The 15,747-nt window shown below is 47.1% G+C and overlaps 1 protein-coding gene across 2 annotated transcripts in view; it reads left to right on the top strand.

Moving 5' to 3' along the window:
• CREBBP (CREB binding protein) overlaps nucleotides 1-15,747 on the top strand; it is a 125,783-nt gene that overhangs the window by 42,201 nt on the left and 67,835 nt on the right. Inside the window, exon 3 of one of the 2 annotated variants that reach the window (XM_049637417.1) lies at nucleotides 14,697-14,873. The exons of the other annotated variant lie outside the window; for it this stretch is intronic. Coding sequence (XP_049493374.1) covers nucleotides 14,697-14,873 — 177 coding nt within the window. The remainder of the gene's footprint in view (nucleotides 1-14,696; nucleotides 14,874-15,747) is intronic. 2 annotated transcript variants of the gene reach the window in all.

Here is a 15,747-nt window from a genome sequence, read left to right as displayed (position 1 = left end):
CCTCTTACATTTTGTTGTTGTTGTTAAAATACTACTGTAGCAAAGGTTTGAATTGTGACTTTCAAGGTTTTTTTTTTTTTTTAATTTTCAAAACACACCAAAGAACAAAGAATATTACAATCAATACCTATTTTTCCGTTCGTCAGAATTAACACTTGTTGGTGTTTATCAGATAATCTCCATAGGTTTTTTCCCCCATTTTTAAAGTATCCTTTCATTTTTAAAGCAGTTTTATATCTACAGAAAACTTAGAAGGTAGGACAGAAGACCTTGCATCTTCTTCCTTGCCTACCAGTTGCATAGTTTCCCCAGTACTGACATCTCTGTGAGTATGGTGTTTGTCACAATTAGTGAACCGGTATCGACACAGGATTATTTATTATTAACTGAAATCTACCCCGGTTTCCTCAATTTTCCCCTTCTGTTGTAGGATCCCATCCAGGATACCACATTACACTTGTCATGTCTTAGGCTTGCCCCTCTTGCCTGTGACATTTTCTCCAACTTTCCTTGTTTTTAGTGACCTTGACGGTTTCGAGGAGGACCGGTCGAGTATACTTAGGGTGCCCGTTTGCTGGGATTTTTCTGATGTTTTCCCATAAGACTGAGGTTACAGGCTGATGGGGTTATGGAAGGAAGATCAGAGCGGTACAGAGATAGAGTGCCATTTTTATCACCTCTCATCAAGAGTTCATACTGTCGGCATGGGTTACCATTATGGCTGATGTTGCCCTTGGTCACCTGGCTGAGGTCCTGTCCGGTGTCTCTGCTGTAGCGTTCTTCTTTCTTCCCTCGTCCATCCTGCCCTCTTTTGAGGGAAGTCGCTAAGGGTTGGGGGTTGTGCTCTACCTGCCTTGTGCTGGAGTGTCTATGTAATGTTTTTGGAATGCTTCTGAATGGAAGGTTTGTCTCTTCTTCATAGTTTTTGAAATAAATGAAATCAAATTGCTTGATTAGCAAGCAGTCTACATGTCTAGAGGCACCTGGCTGGCTCAGTCGGTGGATCTGGCAACTCTTGATCTTGGGGTTGTGGGTTCAAGCCCCCAGTTGCGTGTAGAGATTACTTAAAAATAAAATTTTAGGGGTGCCTGGGTGGTTCATTTGGTTAAGTGTCTGACTTTGGCTCAGGTCTTGATCTCACAGTTTGTGACTTGAGCTGTATTGACAGCTCAGAGCCCAGACCTGCTTCGGATTCTGTGTCTCCCACTCTGCCCCTCTCCCACTTGCGTTCCCACTCTCCCTCCCTCCCTCCCTCCCTCCCTCCCTCCCTCTCTCTCTCTCTCTCTCTCTTAAAGATAAATAAACATTTTGAAAATTAAAGAAAAAGAAAATTAAAAAAAAAAACCTTGGTATTATTAAAAAAGAATACACAGGGGCGCCTGGGTGGCTCAGTTGGTTGAGCGTCCAACTTTGGCTCAGGTCATGGTCTCACGGTTCGTGAGTTTGAGCCCTGCACCAGGCTCTGTGCTGACTGCTTGCTCAGAGCCTGGAGGCTGCTTCAGATTCTGTGTCTCCTTCTCTTTCTGCCCCTCCCCTGCTTGTGCCCTGTCTCACTCTGTCTCTCAAAAATAAATAAATGTAAAAAAAAAAAAAAAATTTTTTTTTTAAATGAATACACATAGGGGCACCTGGGTGGCTCAGGTGGTTGAGTGTCTGACTCTTGATTTCAGCTTAGATCATGATCTCACAGTCATGGGGTCAAGCCTTCAGTCAGGCTCCATGCTGAGTGGGGAGCCTGCTTAAGATTTTCTCTCTCCCCCTCCCTTTCCCCCTCCCCCACTTGTGTTTTCTCTCTTTATCTCTCTCCCTCTCTCTCTCCCCACTCCTCCCCCCTCAAAAAAAAAAAAAAAACCATACAGATTTGATTCATTTATTACAAACTTCTATTCATATGACTTTAAATTCCACCTTGTATTTTTTCTATTGCAATTTTTCTATTATTGTTTATGCACACTTCTGAAGGTACATGCAATCAGAAAACTCCTTATGAGAGGTTCAAATAGTGGGTGTGGCTGGATCTAAGAAACCAGAGGTTTTGTTTTAGTCGTTTTTAAAATAAAGATACACTCAGAAGTAACCCAAGTGTACATCATTAGATGAATGGGTAAAAAAATATGATGTACACCCACGGGAGTATTACTCAGCCGTAAAAAAGAATGAGATCTTGCCATTTGCAACAACATGGATGGACCTATAGAGTGTTACTGCTAAGTGATACTTAGTGATACTAAGAGTAAGACAAATACCATATGATTTCACTTATTTGTAGAACCTGAAAAACAAATTAACAAAAACAGACTTTTAAATACAAAGGATAAACTGGTGGTTGCCAGAGGGAAGGTTAGTAGGGGAGTGGATGAGATAGAGAAAGGGGATTAAGAGGTACAGAGTTCCAAATACAAGATGAATAAGTCACAGAGATGAAAAGTGCAGCACAGGGAATATGGTCGATAATCCTGTGATAACGTTGTGTAGACACAGATGGTGTTGACTGCACTTAACCACAGTGAGCACAGAGTCATACAGAATTGTTGAATCAATATGTTGTACACTTGAAACTAATGTAACATATGTTAATTGTACTTCCAATAATAAAAAATAACTAAAGGCAGATTACAAAATTGGTGTGCAAGGGAGGGGAAAGGATGTACTCAATTATTAATGGAGTTTTCCCCCAGGCATTTTTGATTGTCTTTGATTTGCTTAATAAAATGCATTCTTTGTGTTCAAAAATTCCCTTTTGTGGGGGTGGGTATCTGCTGAGGAGTGAGCACCTTTCCTGAATGTTCTAATGAATTGAGTGTCCAGAGTACTCTAAACAGCACCTCCAGAGCTCTGAATTTAATGTTGATGACATTTTCTATTCAGGAGATGCAAATAATTATCAGTGGATTGTAATTCGAAGGCCATAGCTCTGTATATACATATCTGTGCGTATTATTGTATATTTTAGAATAACACTGTGTCACTTTGGCTTGTGGCTTTTGAAAAGTGGCACATACTCTGATGTAACCTCATAGCACCGGTTGCTTTGTTATCTACTAAGTGGAAACTTTGTGCCCTCAGTAATGAGCCATATTATTCATTTCATGTCTTTCTGCCAAGTATATGATGAATGAACTGGAAAACCAGCCATCTTAAATCCTAGAACAAGACAAGAGATAGATAATACCAGGAAATGCCAATTTCAAACATGGTCTCGGAATTATTGACTTTGTAAATTGTTACAGTTAGGGTACGTGCCTGTCTGTTTTCAGTATGGTAGAAAATGTATTCACTGCAGAGAAGCCTTTCTGATGTTAGAGATTTTCTGTGCTCTAGTTTGGAAAGAGATCTTAAAGCCACCTCCAGATGGCACCGTGCTCTGCGGTTTCCACATCCTCCTCCTATGTGCTATCCCATGTAAGTCGGCAACAGGAAGGCCGAGCATTGGCGTGTGCTTGGCTCGCAAGGGTGTGTGGTCTCAGCGGGGAGCAGCCGACTGATGGGGTGTAGGGATAAGGGACAGACGAGGGAGGTTACGGGGCATGCTTTCTCCCCTGAAAATCTGGCACATTCTGTTTGGAGATTGACTGTGGAATGGGAGGTGCTGGCCTGCTTGGCATTTGTGCCAAAGGTTGTCAGGGTGTGGCTACACCCAGGTGTGCTGCTCCGTGTGGGTTGAAGGAACGGTGTGTGCAGGTGGGAGCGTCCTGAAGAGGGGAGCTGTGACTCTCCGGTGAGTCTGTCAGGATCTGATTGGAGAGATCACAGCAGCTTTCTTCGCCGTGTGTCGATTTTGCGAATGATGTTCTTCTGAGACAGTGCTTACCTTTGACGAGTAATCATCACGATTAATAACCAGCTTACTCTTGCTTTTCCCAGTCTCCGTGCTCGTTTTAATTAATACCTTAGATCTATCAATTAACTCCCTGCCAGATGGCTGGTCACCTAGTCCTATTGTTGTGGATATTCGAGTAGAGACAGACTTTGAAACTGCACCAACAACTTCTCTAGGCCTGGTGGATACTCAGACTTCTTCCCGGCAGGTCTGTGTTCTCGCTGATGGTGATCATCGAGAACAGTCTCTGCCACAGTTGAATATTACTGTTACTATTTAGCCCGCCTCTCAAGACTCAGCTCTGACCTCTCGAGCCATTCATCCGTCCCCCCGGGCCAGGACCCCTTTTCCCTCTTCTGATTGCGTTTGGCACTCCTTGTCCGTGCCCGCTGCTTCCCGCCCACGTCTGGTGTCCTTGTAGCTGTGTTTCTCCTTGGGCTCGGGAAGACATGGCTCCGCTGCTGTGCACCTCCACTGCCCCACGGGGTCTCCCTACTGGAGGGTGCTTGATAAACATCCCCCTCAGTGCTGATAACTCTGTGTATTGCTGTGGCCTTTTCAGCTTCCACTGTCCCCAAAGATCAGAGTGTCACTGCTAAGAGCTCAGAGCTAGGAGGCAGGTGGGATTTAGTGAGAGGTGGGCAGACTTGATGGTCTCCTCCTCAAACAGGTACTTTCTCCTTACACATGCGTCTTGCTATCTAAACCTGGGAGCCATACACATTTTGGTAAATCCCTCACCATCCAGTCTCCTGACTGTTGCTCTCCAAAGCTCGAATGGAACGGTGTCCCTGACTGCCGGAATTATGAACCAGAGTGCAGACAACAGGATAATTGTGCCTTTGTTGTACCAGGAGTCAACTCTGCGGTTTCCAAGTTGATAAACATAAGCCATTCGAGCAGTGTGCAGCTTTTTATATCCTAATTGGCTGTTGTGTATTTGCTTCTCTTTTCCCTTCTTCCAGCCTTCTTTGCAGGTAGTGTTGGTACATGTCTGAGTGGCTAACCCTTGTTCAGGTTTTTTCTGGCCACGTGTATAATCCATTAGAGCAAAGGGTGACAACCTAGAACCATGTTATAACCAGGCTGGATTTGATTACATTACCACCCAGGAGTAATCTCTGGCAGTCATAATCCGTTTGATCTACCTAGTTGTATTCCGTGACTGATGACAGCTTACGTTAATATTTTAGGTCCAGGTGTGTGGCCAAACGGTGGGTCATCTTATCATTATGGGTAGTTAGAATGTTTAAGTCCAGAATAGCCTTAAAAAACAACTTTTCCCCTTAAGATAAAATAATGCTTTGTGTAGAGAATTTGAATAATACAGAAAATAGTTTAAAAAATTTTTTAAATCGCCCAAAGACCCTCTAGAGTTATCACTGTTAGATAGTTTGGTGTTCAGGGCTGGCTCAGTCAGAAGAGCATGCACCTCTTGATCTCGGGGTCGTGAGTTTGAGACCCACATTGGGTGTAAAGATTACTTAAAAAAATTTTTTTTCATGTTCTCCTAGCTGTGTGTGTATGTGTATGCATGCACACACATACATACACACCTGTTAATTATAGGGATTCTATGTTTTGTATCCTTTTGTTAAAAATTAATGTACAAGATTTTCCTCTTGTCTGTAGTGAGTGAGTTTTTATAATAAGAGTTTGACTTTTAATGTTAGCACTGCCTTAGGTCGACTTCACACTTTTCCAAGTGCTTTCACATACCTCCTTTATGAACATGGTGCAGAGTGTGTAGAGCATGGGGTTAACTGGGCGTCCTCACAGGTCCTCCTTGCTCCACCTCCTCTCCAGTACGCGGGGATGACTGGAAACATTTTACTCTACAGAGTGTATTTCGTTAGGACTTTTCACAGCTCAGTGTTTGGTTAGAAGTAGAGCCACGTGTGTGTGAAGCTGTGTCTTCGAGTGTGTTTCATGGTTTGAGATTTATGGCGTTTCCATAAGCTGGGCAGGACTTTATCCCCCCATGTCTTCCTGCAGCCGAGGCCCGTGGCGCTGGACGGCGGGCAGCCACAGGAAGCCTCGGGTTTGTGTCCTCACTGCCTCGTGGGGCTGGTCCTCCACCCTGGCTGTTTCAAGAGCTAGTTCCGTTTTCCTGCCCGACGGTAGAAGAGGAACGTGATCTTCTGAAAAGTCAGCTTTCCTTCTTATCTTTCTTTCTGCTTTGAATTTGACCAGAAATGATCCTGGGCCGGCCTCCCGGAAGCCTTCTTTGTGTGCTCAGTCCCGTCTTACCTCTCCTCCCTGCATCCCTGCCTTCCCTGCTGCTCCCTCTGTGCTCTGGTGCCTTACTTTTCCAGGGGATTGTGAACACCTGCAGGAGAGTCCTCCTCGGCCTCAATGGAGGGCTCCGCAGAGGGCTTGGGGGAAAGGCTCGGGTCACCGAGTGGATTACTGGAAGCCCAGACCTCTGTTCTGTTTGCTGCAGTGTAAATTAAAATTCATCATCAAGATTGGCTCTTTGTAGGGTGCCTGGGTGGCTCAGTTGGTTAAGTGTCTGACTCTGGATTTCGGCTCAGGTCTGTGAGCTCGAGCCCTACCTTGGGCTCTGTGCCGACAGTGCGGAGCCTGCTTGGGATTCTCTTTCCCTCTCTGCCCTTCTTGCGCACGTATGCTCTCTCTCACAAAACAAATACATAAACATTAAAAAAAAAAAAAAAAGATTTGCTCTTTGTAAAATAAAATGCTTTTCTCTTTTTGCCTTTTCTTTCCTTTCTTTTATCACCTCTTCCCCCCTCCTTTCTCCATGGCCGCTGTGGGGTGCGCTGGGCCGGGCCTTTGCTCTCAAGGAATACTCCATCCTACAGAGGCTGCTTTTCTCCCCAAGAAGGTATTTGGACCTGGAAGCATTGGGGGAAGGAATTGCTTGCCGTTCTGTTGCCCTTACCTGGGGTTACTTTGTGTGTGACACACTCTGAGATGGTATGGAGGGTGCAGAAAGGCTGTGGGCCCTGAGCAGTGTGGGTGGCAGGGAGACCCCCCGTGTTCCGGACAGGCTGCTGGCCACCCCACAGGGTCCTCATGGGGGCACTGTCCTGGGAGGTCCTCCTGCCCCAGGGCCCAGCCCTGGGCTCTGCCAACTCCCAAGTCCCCAGTTGTCATCCACTGCGAGTAACTGGGCCTTCCAGGAGTGTGGACCTTATGTGAATCAAGAACTGGTTGTTTAAAACCAAAGCAGTCCTCGGATTTAGGCTCTGAAGGAACTTCAAAGGTCACCTAATGGTCACCTGAATGTTTCATGTTTTATAGCCGAGGAGAACTGAGACTTAGAGAGCCGAGAGGTTTGTCCTAGCCTTGAGGCTGATGAGCACAACACCGGGATTACAGTCTCCCACTGCCCTTGGCCCGGGGCTTTTGCCAGCGAGCTGTCGGGAGCTGTGTGTCTGAATGTTGGGCCATGCCCAGGTAGGCCGACTGTGTTAAGGCCCTTGGTTTTGTTGCTAGCAGCTTTAGAGTAGTTGGGTGAATACAGATGGAACCCTAGGCCTGGGGCCTTGGCAGTGATTTGCTGCCCCGTCACCTTCCTTTTAGCAGTTTCCATTGTTTCTAAGTCACGTTCTGGTCATATATCACCCGAGTGAAATACCATGAGAGTCGCTAAATACTCTCACTGATCTCGCAGTTGTGATTTATTGGTCTAAGGGAAGTGTCCAGACTCGGGGGCTGTGTGTCTCCCTGAATAATTTCCAGGTTGGCAGCATTGTAAGAGACGAGTCCAGTGAGGTGGGCCAAGCCGCTCACGTGCCCGAGGCCCCCAGCCCAGTTCTCTTGCTCCAGGTGACGCTGCACAAGCCAGGCGACGGCCTTGGCATTGCAGTCTCTTGCGTATTTCTCCTTACTCTTGACTTGGCAAGTTGAGGTACTGGAAGGATTCCAAGAGCAAGCGGGTGATAGCAGACAACTGAATGCAGCCATGTCTTTCCATGAAAACTGCTTTTCTTGGCTTTGTCCCAACAATGGTAGGTTGCCAAGAGAAAATGCTTTTGGCTTTACAAATGATATGGCCGTACTCTGGGTTAGTTCTGGTTCATTTTCGAAAAGAATGAATACTTCTGGCTCTTAAATTATTTGGCAAATGTTTGCTCACAGTGTTTGAGATTGTATTGTCTTTGCACACCCTCTCTGAGTCTGTGGCTTCACGTGTATGCCAGCCTGTGAAGGAAGAGGCTAGTGACCCTCCTGGACTGGGTCGAAGCCACCTCAGGATGGAGCCCTTGTTGCTGTGTCCCAGCCGGCTTACAAGCGGGAGCTCCATCGTTCTCTCTTCTTGGTGGACGTATTCTTTCTTGTCCACTTCTTCCGTGTTTTGGTTTAAATTCCAACCCAGGAAGGTTAGGCCTAGGGTATGCTGGCGTTGTATTGTTATTACCTCTGATACGTCCTAAGACTGAAGTGAACTTTCCGAGTGGTGGTTTTAAGGCGAGAAAACAGTCTAAAGTGAGAACTGGAAGTGCAGCTTGAACACAGTTTCCCATCACAAGTATTGCTACGACTACTAAGTGCACAGGATGGGGCTTGGCACAGGTTCATCTCATGTTTCTCTGAAAGTGTCTCATAATCCATTGCCAGTAACTCCAGCTGGCCTCTGCCTCTGAACCTACCTGTTCGAGTAACTTCCCACCATCATATGTTCTCTGAAAAAGATTCATTTATTTTGTTATGACCCTAAGCATACTTTTGAAAGAAATCGTATGTAACATAAAACGATTTCTCCCCAAACAGTGTTGGCAGAGTCCTAGCCAACATCTGTAGCGCTTACTATATGTCAGTTACTCGTCCTACGGTCTTAACGTTTGTGGGTTTGTTTTACCTTCACTCAGTCTAAGAGGAGGTGCTATTTTCTCTATTTTAGAGGTGACAGAACCAGGGCACAGAGACGTTTAAGTAGGATGATCAGGACCACACAGCTGTCACTTAGCAGAGCCACCCTGAGACCGGGTAACTGTCCCCAGAGTCCATACACTTAACTACAGCTCGCTGCCTAACGGAATGAAATCTTAACTTGTGGCTGTGTTTCAATAAAACTTTAGTTTGTTTTGTTTTTTCAAAAACAGGCATTGGGCTGGCTTTGGCCCATGACGCCTGGTCTTTGTGGACTGAGCCTCCTTGTCGAGCAGTGTCCAGTGCCATGCGTGTGCAATCCGGATGTACCCGGAGGAGACGGGTTGTGCTCAGCAAGGAGGGGAGAGCGTCCTGGTCAGTTCTCCAGCTGATCGCTGTGTCCTTTCTGGACCACCCTGGCCTCATCCACACAGGGATAAGTTTTAACCAGATATTCTCTGAGGCCCTTCGGCCTGAAAACGATAACCTGTCCAGCTGTCCCTACGAAGCTTATTGCTGACGGTCACGTTCTGTTTCCTATCTGTCTCCTGGCCGGCATCAGTAGCGCCCCCCAGAGCAGGAATTCCTCTGCCAGCTCTGCCGTGTAATGTGGTTTTAAGTGTATATCAAGGTACGAGGATACAGAGTTCAGCTTTTGAAAAAAGAACGTGTTCAGTGGTCTCATTGAAACCACATCAAACGTAGCGTCTGTCGCCACTTAATGCATTTCTAAAGGCCTGGCTGACGCGAAGTAAGATCGTGCGGTGGAAGCATCTTCCCTCCGGTGCTGTTCCTCCTCTGCCTCTGTCCTCTTCCACATATTCTTAGCTGGTCACACAGTGTTGTCCCCATCAGGCTTTTAGCTCCTAAATGGGTATGATCTGATCCTTCCCTTGAGTGTGTGTTAAAAGAGCATGCTTGGAGGTGAAAACTGGGGAGAGTTCATTTGTGAGGGTGGTGGTTTACTTGAGTGGTTGATGTCTTTGGACCAGAGACTGTCTGCTGGAGAAGGCCCATACATAGCAGGGGTGTGTGAGATGTGGGGAGAGCTTGCCCTCCCCTGAGACTTGAGAGGGACAGGCAGTGGGGAGTTGGCTTCCCTAGGGCAGGCATCCTTAACCTATAGGGGATCTTAAGACACCCCCCTCCTTTGGGAATCTTATAATGGACCTTTTCTCCCCAAAATGCATATCACACAAAATTTCTAAGGGCATGACTGCCCCAGCCCCCCTCCTTGCCATGGACTACTGAGGTTAGCCCCTGTTCCCACCACCCTGTCACCTGGGGGTTGGGCTGCTGCTGTTGGGGGAGGAGCTGCAGCCTGGGGTGGGGGGCTAAGTGGAAAGTGCTTCTCTGTCCCTCTTTCCTATCAAGGAGCAAGAAGTCACTACTATTGTAGAAACCTATTTGGGGAAGAAATTTCTACAGTTAGGAGTTTTTTTTATTTAAACTCGCCTAGTTAGTTCTTTGGTTTTCAGTGTACTGCCTTATTTGATTAGGTGAGTTGCATGAGTAGTAAAGATGTTCCCAGGGTTAGTGGAGTGGAGTCTTGCTGTTTTTTTGGGAGCCCAGAGCTTGTTTTTTTTTTTTTTTTTTAATGTTTATTTATTTTGAGAGAGAGCGAGCACCTCTGGGGGAGGGACAGAGAGAGAGAGGAACTGAGAGAACCTAAAGCAGGCTCTGTTGTCACAGGGTTCCATCCTGCAAACTGTGAGATCATGACCTGAGCCGAAATCAAGAGTCAGACACTTAACTGACTGGGCCACCGAGGTGCCCCCCCGCCAGAGCTTGTTTTTTAATTAATATATGTTGATAGTTTTCATATCACGACACAAGTAGAAAGTGAAAATATTTGTCCCACATGCAGAGGTCAGCAGAGGAGGCTGTTTGCAGCCAGTGGTGACCTCTTAGGCTGATAGATCAGTATTTCTTTGCATCACTGGGAGGCCCTTGGGAGGCGCATGCCTGGAGCCCTGACCAAAGCCAAGGGTTTGCTGGCCCAGTGGATGTAGCGTAGAAGACCCGTTTTACAGCAGGCCTGGCTCCTGTGGATGCTGTGCTGCGACACAGAGCTATATCATCCTCCCGTGAAACCGGCTCCTGGGGGCATAGTCTCCTCGCATGGCCGGCAGGCTGCCTGTCTGCTCCAGCCAGGAGCTCAGGTCCTCATGATGAGTGTTAGAAGATAGAAGGGGCTGTCTTCTGGAAGGGAAGTACCCTTCCAGCCAGTGGTGACATCATTTGGGCCTGGCTACGGTGGCTGGTCCGCTGTTCTGTGATCGCATCTGCCCTCAGGGCTGACGTTGGGATTTCGTTCTGAGCCATGTGTTGCAGTGATCTCCTAGAGTGTTCGTTTATTTGGTTCCTTCCCCCAGGTGCTGGTTAAACACTCACTATGTGCCAGGGCCCAAGCACACAGAGAAGATGTGTTCCAGGAAGGCAAGTTTTATCCTGGTTTTGTGCCAAAGACAGATTTTTGGCAAAGAATGCCATAGAGTCGCGTAGCGTTTTGTACTTTCCACGCTGTATCTATAGTATGCGGCTGTCAGAGTGCAAAGAGAAGCGTCGTCTACCTGCCCATCTCCTGTAGATGGCTGTCACTCACCTGCTTGCCAGACGGCTCAGGGCTTCAGCAGTTTCTGATTGATGGGCCGGGCAGGGTGACCACAGTTTGCTTCAGACACTGTTTCCATAGTAAAGTCATGTGTAGGTATTGTTCAGGTTCCTTGAGCTAAACTCTGAAGAGAGATTTCCTCTTTGGATGTCATGCTGTAAAGCCCTGGTTCAGCTAATACATAATCCGCATCCCCGTGCGGTGGGGTGTGGGTAAGCCTCAGGGTCTGGCACCAGTGACTTTTCCTCCTTCTAATCTTGTTTGCGCTTTTCTGAGTACAGGGACTGCCGTTCTCCTGTCCCCTTCTCTCGTGAGGTGAGAGCCTCAGACAACGGAGGGAGCAGGTTTTCACATGAGTGACACTCCTGGTCACAAGAGTGGTTTTTCACGGGAAGACGTGGTAGACCTTCACTATTTAATTGAGATTTCTTTATGGGAGAGCTTCCCATACTTCCTTGTCAATTTTTTGTGTTTTCTGAGATTGAACTCGGTGCTTAAGGTGCTCCAAAAGAGTCGAGTTAACACCACGTGTGAGCTGTTGCTGATTGAGGCAGAGCGTAGACATCAATTCCACAGGCTTTAATTTATTCATTCGTTCACCATCAATTGAACAGTTTCCTAGTGCTGCCGTTCTGCCTTCTGAATTTTATTGAAAAGATTACATGCTAGTTCTCTAGCAGCCTTAAACCAGATCTGGATAAACTTCAGTTGCAAATAGAGCCCGGTTTACTAAGTTGTTGTCAAAAAACTGTTGGGAAATTAGAACAAACATGAAGATGTTTATTAATTGGAATTAGACCTTTTGATTTTAGTACTTTGTTTTATGCCTCGATGCTAAAAATGTGTGTAAACCTAGATTCGGGACCACATATATTCAGTCTGGTCAAAGGAGAGTAAGTATGGAACAGAAATTCAGAAATCTGCAAGTCTCTAGAAGCAAATAGTTTTGACCCCAAGCTGTAGGCTAGGACTGGAGAGCAGCTGTTAGTTCTACCAGGTTATGTTGAGACGGTCCAGGACGGGGGAGATGGGAGGCGCGGCCCTTTGTAAGACTGTCCTTTGGTCCCCCTGTTAGCTCTGACTGGGGAGGGTCAGCCCGGGGCTGGCTCTGGACCGAGGGGGTGGAGCTCTGCCTTAGAGCCTGGGCTCACTGTGCTTGATCTCTGGAGCTGTGTGTGTTGTCACAGGCTAAGGGTGGTCCCCGGTGAACTGGACATTCCTTACCTGCTGTCTGTGATCTTTGACTTTGACTTTACCTTGCTTCTTGCCCCGTGAGGATCAAAACCACATTGAGACAGTTTCCTTCATTATTGGATGGTTAAGAAGAAAAATTAACAAGAATTCCCTGGTAAAATCTGTCAGAATGCGTTACACACTCTGCAACTCTTGGTTCAGCCAGTTAGAAAGTGCTCTGCCCAGAGCTAGTACCCAAACAAGCAGACCACCTACTCACTGCCCTTTCGCCCTGGCAAGATGATCATAGAAATAGGTTTTTCAAACCAGGTGGGGTGAACTTTGAGACTCACAGAAGCCCTTTGGGAGCTCAACGGCCTCTTGGTGTTTACTTCGCTCTGACCTTGGACGGTTGGTGCGAGTAGGAGGACAGCTACTTCTCCTTCCCACCCTCTCACTGCTGCCCACTTCGGTTTGTTGATGCTAGAAGCTTCCACGACAGCATTGATTTTCTCGTTTGTCACATTGGTGGGTTTAAGGAGTGCACTCCGTAACTGGTGGGAAAATGGTGTCTCTGCGTGTGCTGTGAACCGGGCCTGGCTCGCAGCAGGCGGTCAGGAAGTACTGCTGACCGTGAGGACGAGTTCACAGTAGATTTTTATGCGGTAAAACAAATTCTAAGCAATAATTACTACATGAGTTAATTTTGTGTAAAACTTTCTGAAAATCCAAATTCTTGTTTCAGTTCTTCAGAGTTTCAGATAACAACTGAAGGAACCTGGTTCAGAACATATTAAGTTTCCTGAGCTACCATGTGCTTTCTTTGCTTAAATCCTCTGAACTCAATGTTGAGCCTCGTTACTGGGCTTTGTGAAGAATTTGTTTTCCAGTTACTCAAGTTAAATTTGAAGTTCAGTTGAGTTTAAATTTGTTTCCATTTATTCAAGGAAAGCAAATAGTGCAAAAGTGGCAACTGGAATATGTTCACTTTGAAAAAGGCACTTGAAAGTAAGTGCTCAGGAGCGAGATCTTCTTGGTTCTGCTGGTTTGTCTTTATTTGTGTTTTTATGTGGACGTTTCAGCTGAAAGGGTCAGCTGTGTTAAGCATTGATTTGTCTGCAACCTAAAATCTTAGAGCTGAAAGATCTCAGGTAATTCTTCTTGTTCAGGACACTCACCTTATGAGTGAGATCGGGGTCCGTAGGAGGAACGAGTGTAAGTTACCCCGACAGAGGCAGCCATCCCGGTGTGGGGCTGCTGGGGAGAACCGATTCAGTTTCTTGATTGATCCCTAGGAGGTCTTCCCTTGGGACCCCTTCCTCCCAGTTCCCAAACATCAAACGCACCAAGATACCAGAAAAGTAGAGCGAGCACTAGGCAATAGGTAGAATGCTAGAACTTTGCGGAAAAGCAAGGCAGGCGAGAAAAGCCAGTCTCTGTTCCTCCGGAGGGCAGGTGGGGTCCCCGAGCTCACTCCTGTATCGGCTGGAGCTGGAGGGGGGCGTAGGTGGGGGCTCTTCCTTCCTGTTCTCGCCTTCAGCTACTGTATGTTTTACTTTGTTTCACTAATTTAAAAGAAGAATTTCTTTATGGAACATTCGGACGTGTGATCTTAGAGAAGGTAATGTGACAACCTCCACCCCTCCACACACACACACGCGTGTCACCTGGCTAGGAGGAAGCAACATGTGGCCAGTCGTTCCTCATCTAGGCCCCCTTCTTGCCTCTACCCCTTGCCTCATGGGAGTACTAAAGTGAATCCCAGACATTACATTGTTCCTTTGTCAGCGTGTCTCGTGTGTGTTTTGAATGAATGGAAATGGAGTTTAAAACTGATGGGGGAAACCTGAAAGAAGTGGGCTAGCATTAAACACAAGGAGCTCCCCTTTGTCAGAGATTCCGGAAGCTTTTGTCTTCCGGATGATTTTCTCACTGTGTTGCTGCCCCTGTCGGGGTGCGGGGCGTGGGGGAGGGTGGAAACAGCAGTTCTCGTTTTGATGCCGGAGAGGATGGCAGAGAGCTGTTGCCGGCAGCTCCTGCGCCTTCCGCCTTCGGTGTGCAGCCGCTTGAGCAGGTCACGCTGTTCGTCATGCAGAATGAACCTTGAGAATGAGCCTTTAATTTATAATCGAAATGAGGGTTTCACGAGAAGTAGTGATTTTTGCTTTCTTGGGTCAAAGGGAGCATTTCTGAGGCCCTTCCTTGTGTACGTGACCGTGTCGTGACGGCTGATGTTGCCTCTTTTTGTTTCAGATGGGAATGGCTGGTAACACAAGTCCATTTGGACAACCCTTTAGTCAAACTGGAGGGCAGCAAATGGGAGCCCCTGGAGTGAACCCCCAGTTATCCAGCAAACAGAGCATGGTCAATAGTTTGCCTCCCTTCCCTACAGACATCAAGAATCCTTCCGTCACCAACGTGCCAAACATGGTAAGTTGCCCTTGGCTCTCTGGCCGTGGTCTCCAGTGGGTGCTCTGGTGTGTGGGGTGTGTCATGCTGACAGTGAAGGTCTGCAACCGGACACGTGTCCGTGTTGGACTACATTTCCGTGATAGGAAAATGTAGTTCTCATGAGGAGCACCCTCTCAGTGAGCTTATGTCTTCTTCGATGAGCTGGCGAGCAGAGGCCAGGTAGAGATGGTTTAGCCAGTCCTCCTCGGCTCCCGGGGTGCAAGGAGGAGGCTCGCACCTGCGGATGACAGGTAGTGGAGCAGGAGAGCTGGGATTTTCTCACGCTTCCTCTTGGTGGTCGAGGCTGTCAGAGAAGCCCATCGATTTGTGTTACAGACGAAGGGCATTTATGTCCAGAGGACTATGTGGTGTTTGTGCGAGAAGGGTATCGTGTCCAACTGGATAGGTGGTTTCACACGTGTTCCTTCTTGACATTGCCCACCTATGAGATAGGAACTAGCCTTGGAGCCTCTCAGCCTGACTCACCAAGATAGAAATGGGAGAATAGCTCCTTTTGCACCACAAAATAGAATGCTTTAAAATTCCAAACGCTAAGGGGGAAGTGTGTTCTTTCGTCACACTTCACCGTGCAGTGCACACTTAGTGGCTGAGAATCTGGTGTGCGTCTGGTGGTCAGTCAAGGCCGGGAACAGCCCGCTGTCTCCTTCCCCAGGCTTGTTGCTGGGAACCCGCCCTTCCCAGCTTGCCTTCCATGCAGTTGTGCCGTGGTGGTTTAGAAAGGCTCAGAGGAGAGCCAGCAGATTACATTCAGAAAAGTAAAATGTTTGGTTTGTCTTTCGATTTTTAAAAACTTTTTATTTAAATGTCTGCCGTGAAGATACCACAGAGAACT

Source organism: Panthera uncia, chromosome E1, assembly GCF_023721935.1.
Source record: "Panthera uncia isolate 11264 chromosome E1, Puncia_PCG_1.0, whole genome shotgun sequence".
Classification (NCBI taxonomy): Eukaryota; Metazoa; Chordata; class Mammalia; order Carnivora; family Felidae; genus Panthera; species Panthera uncia.
Note: the sequence above shows the minus strand (reverse complement) of the source record. Positions and strands in the feature narration are given on the sequence as shown.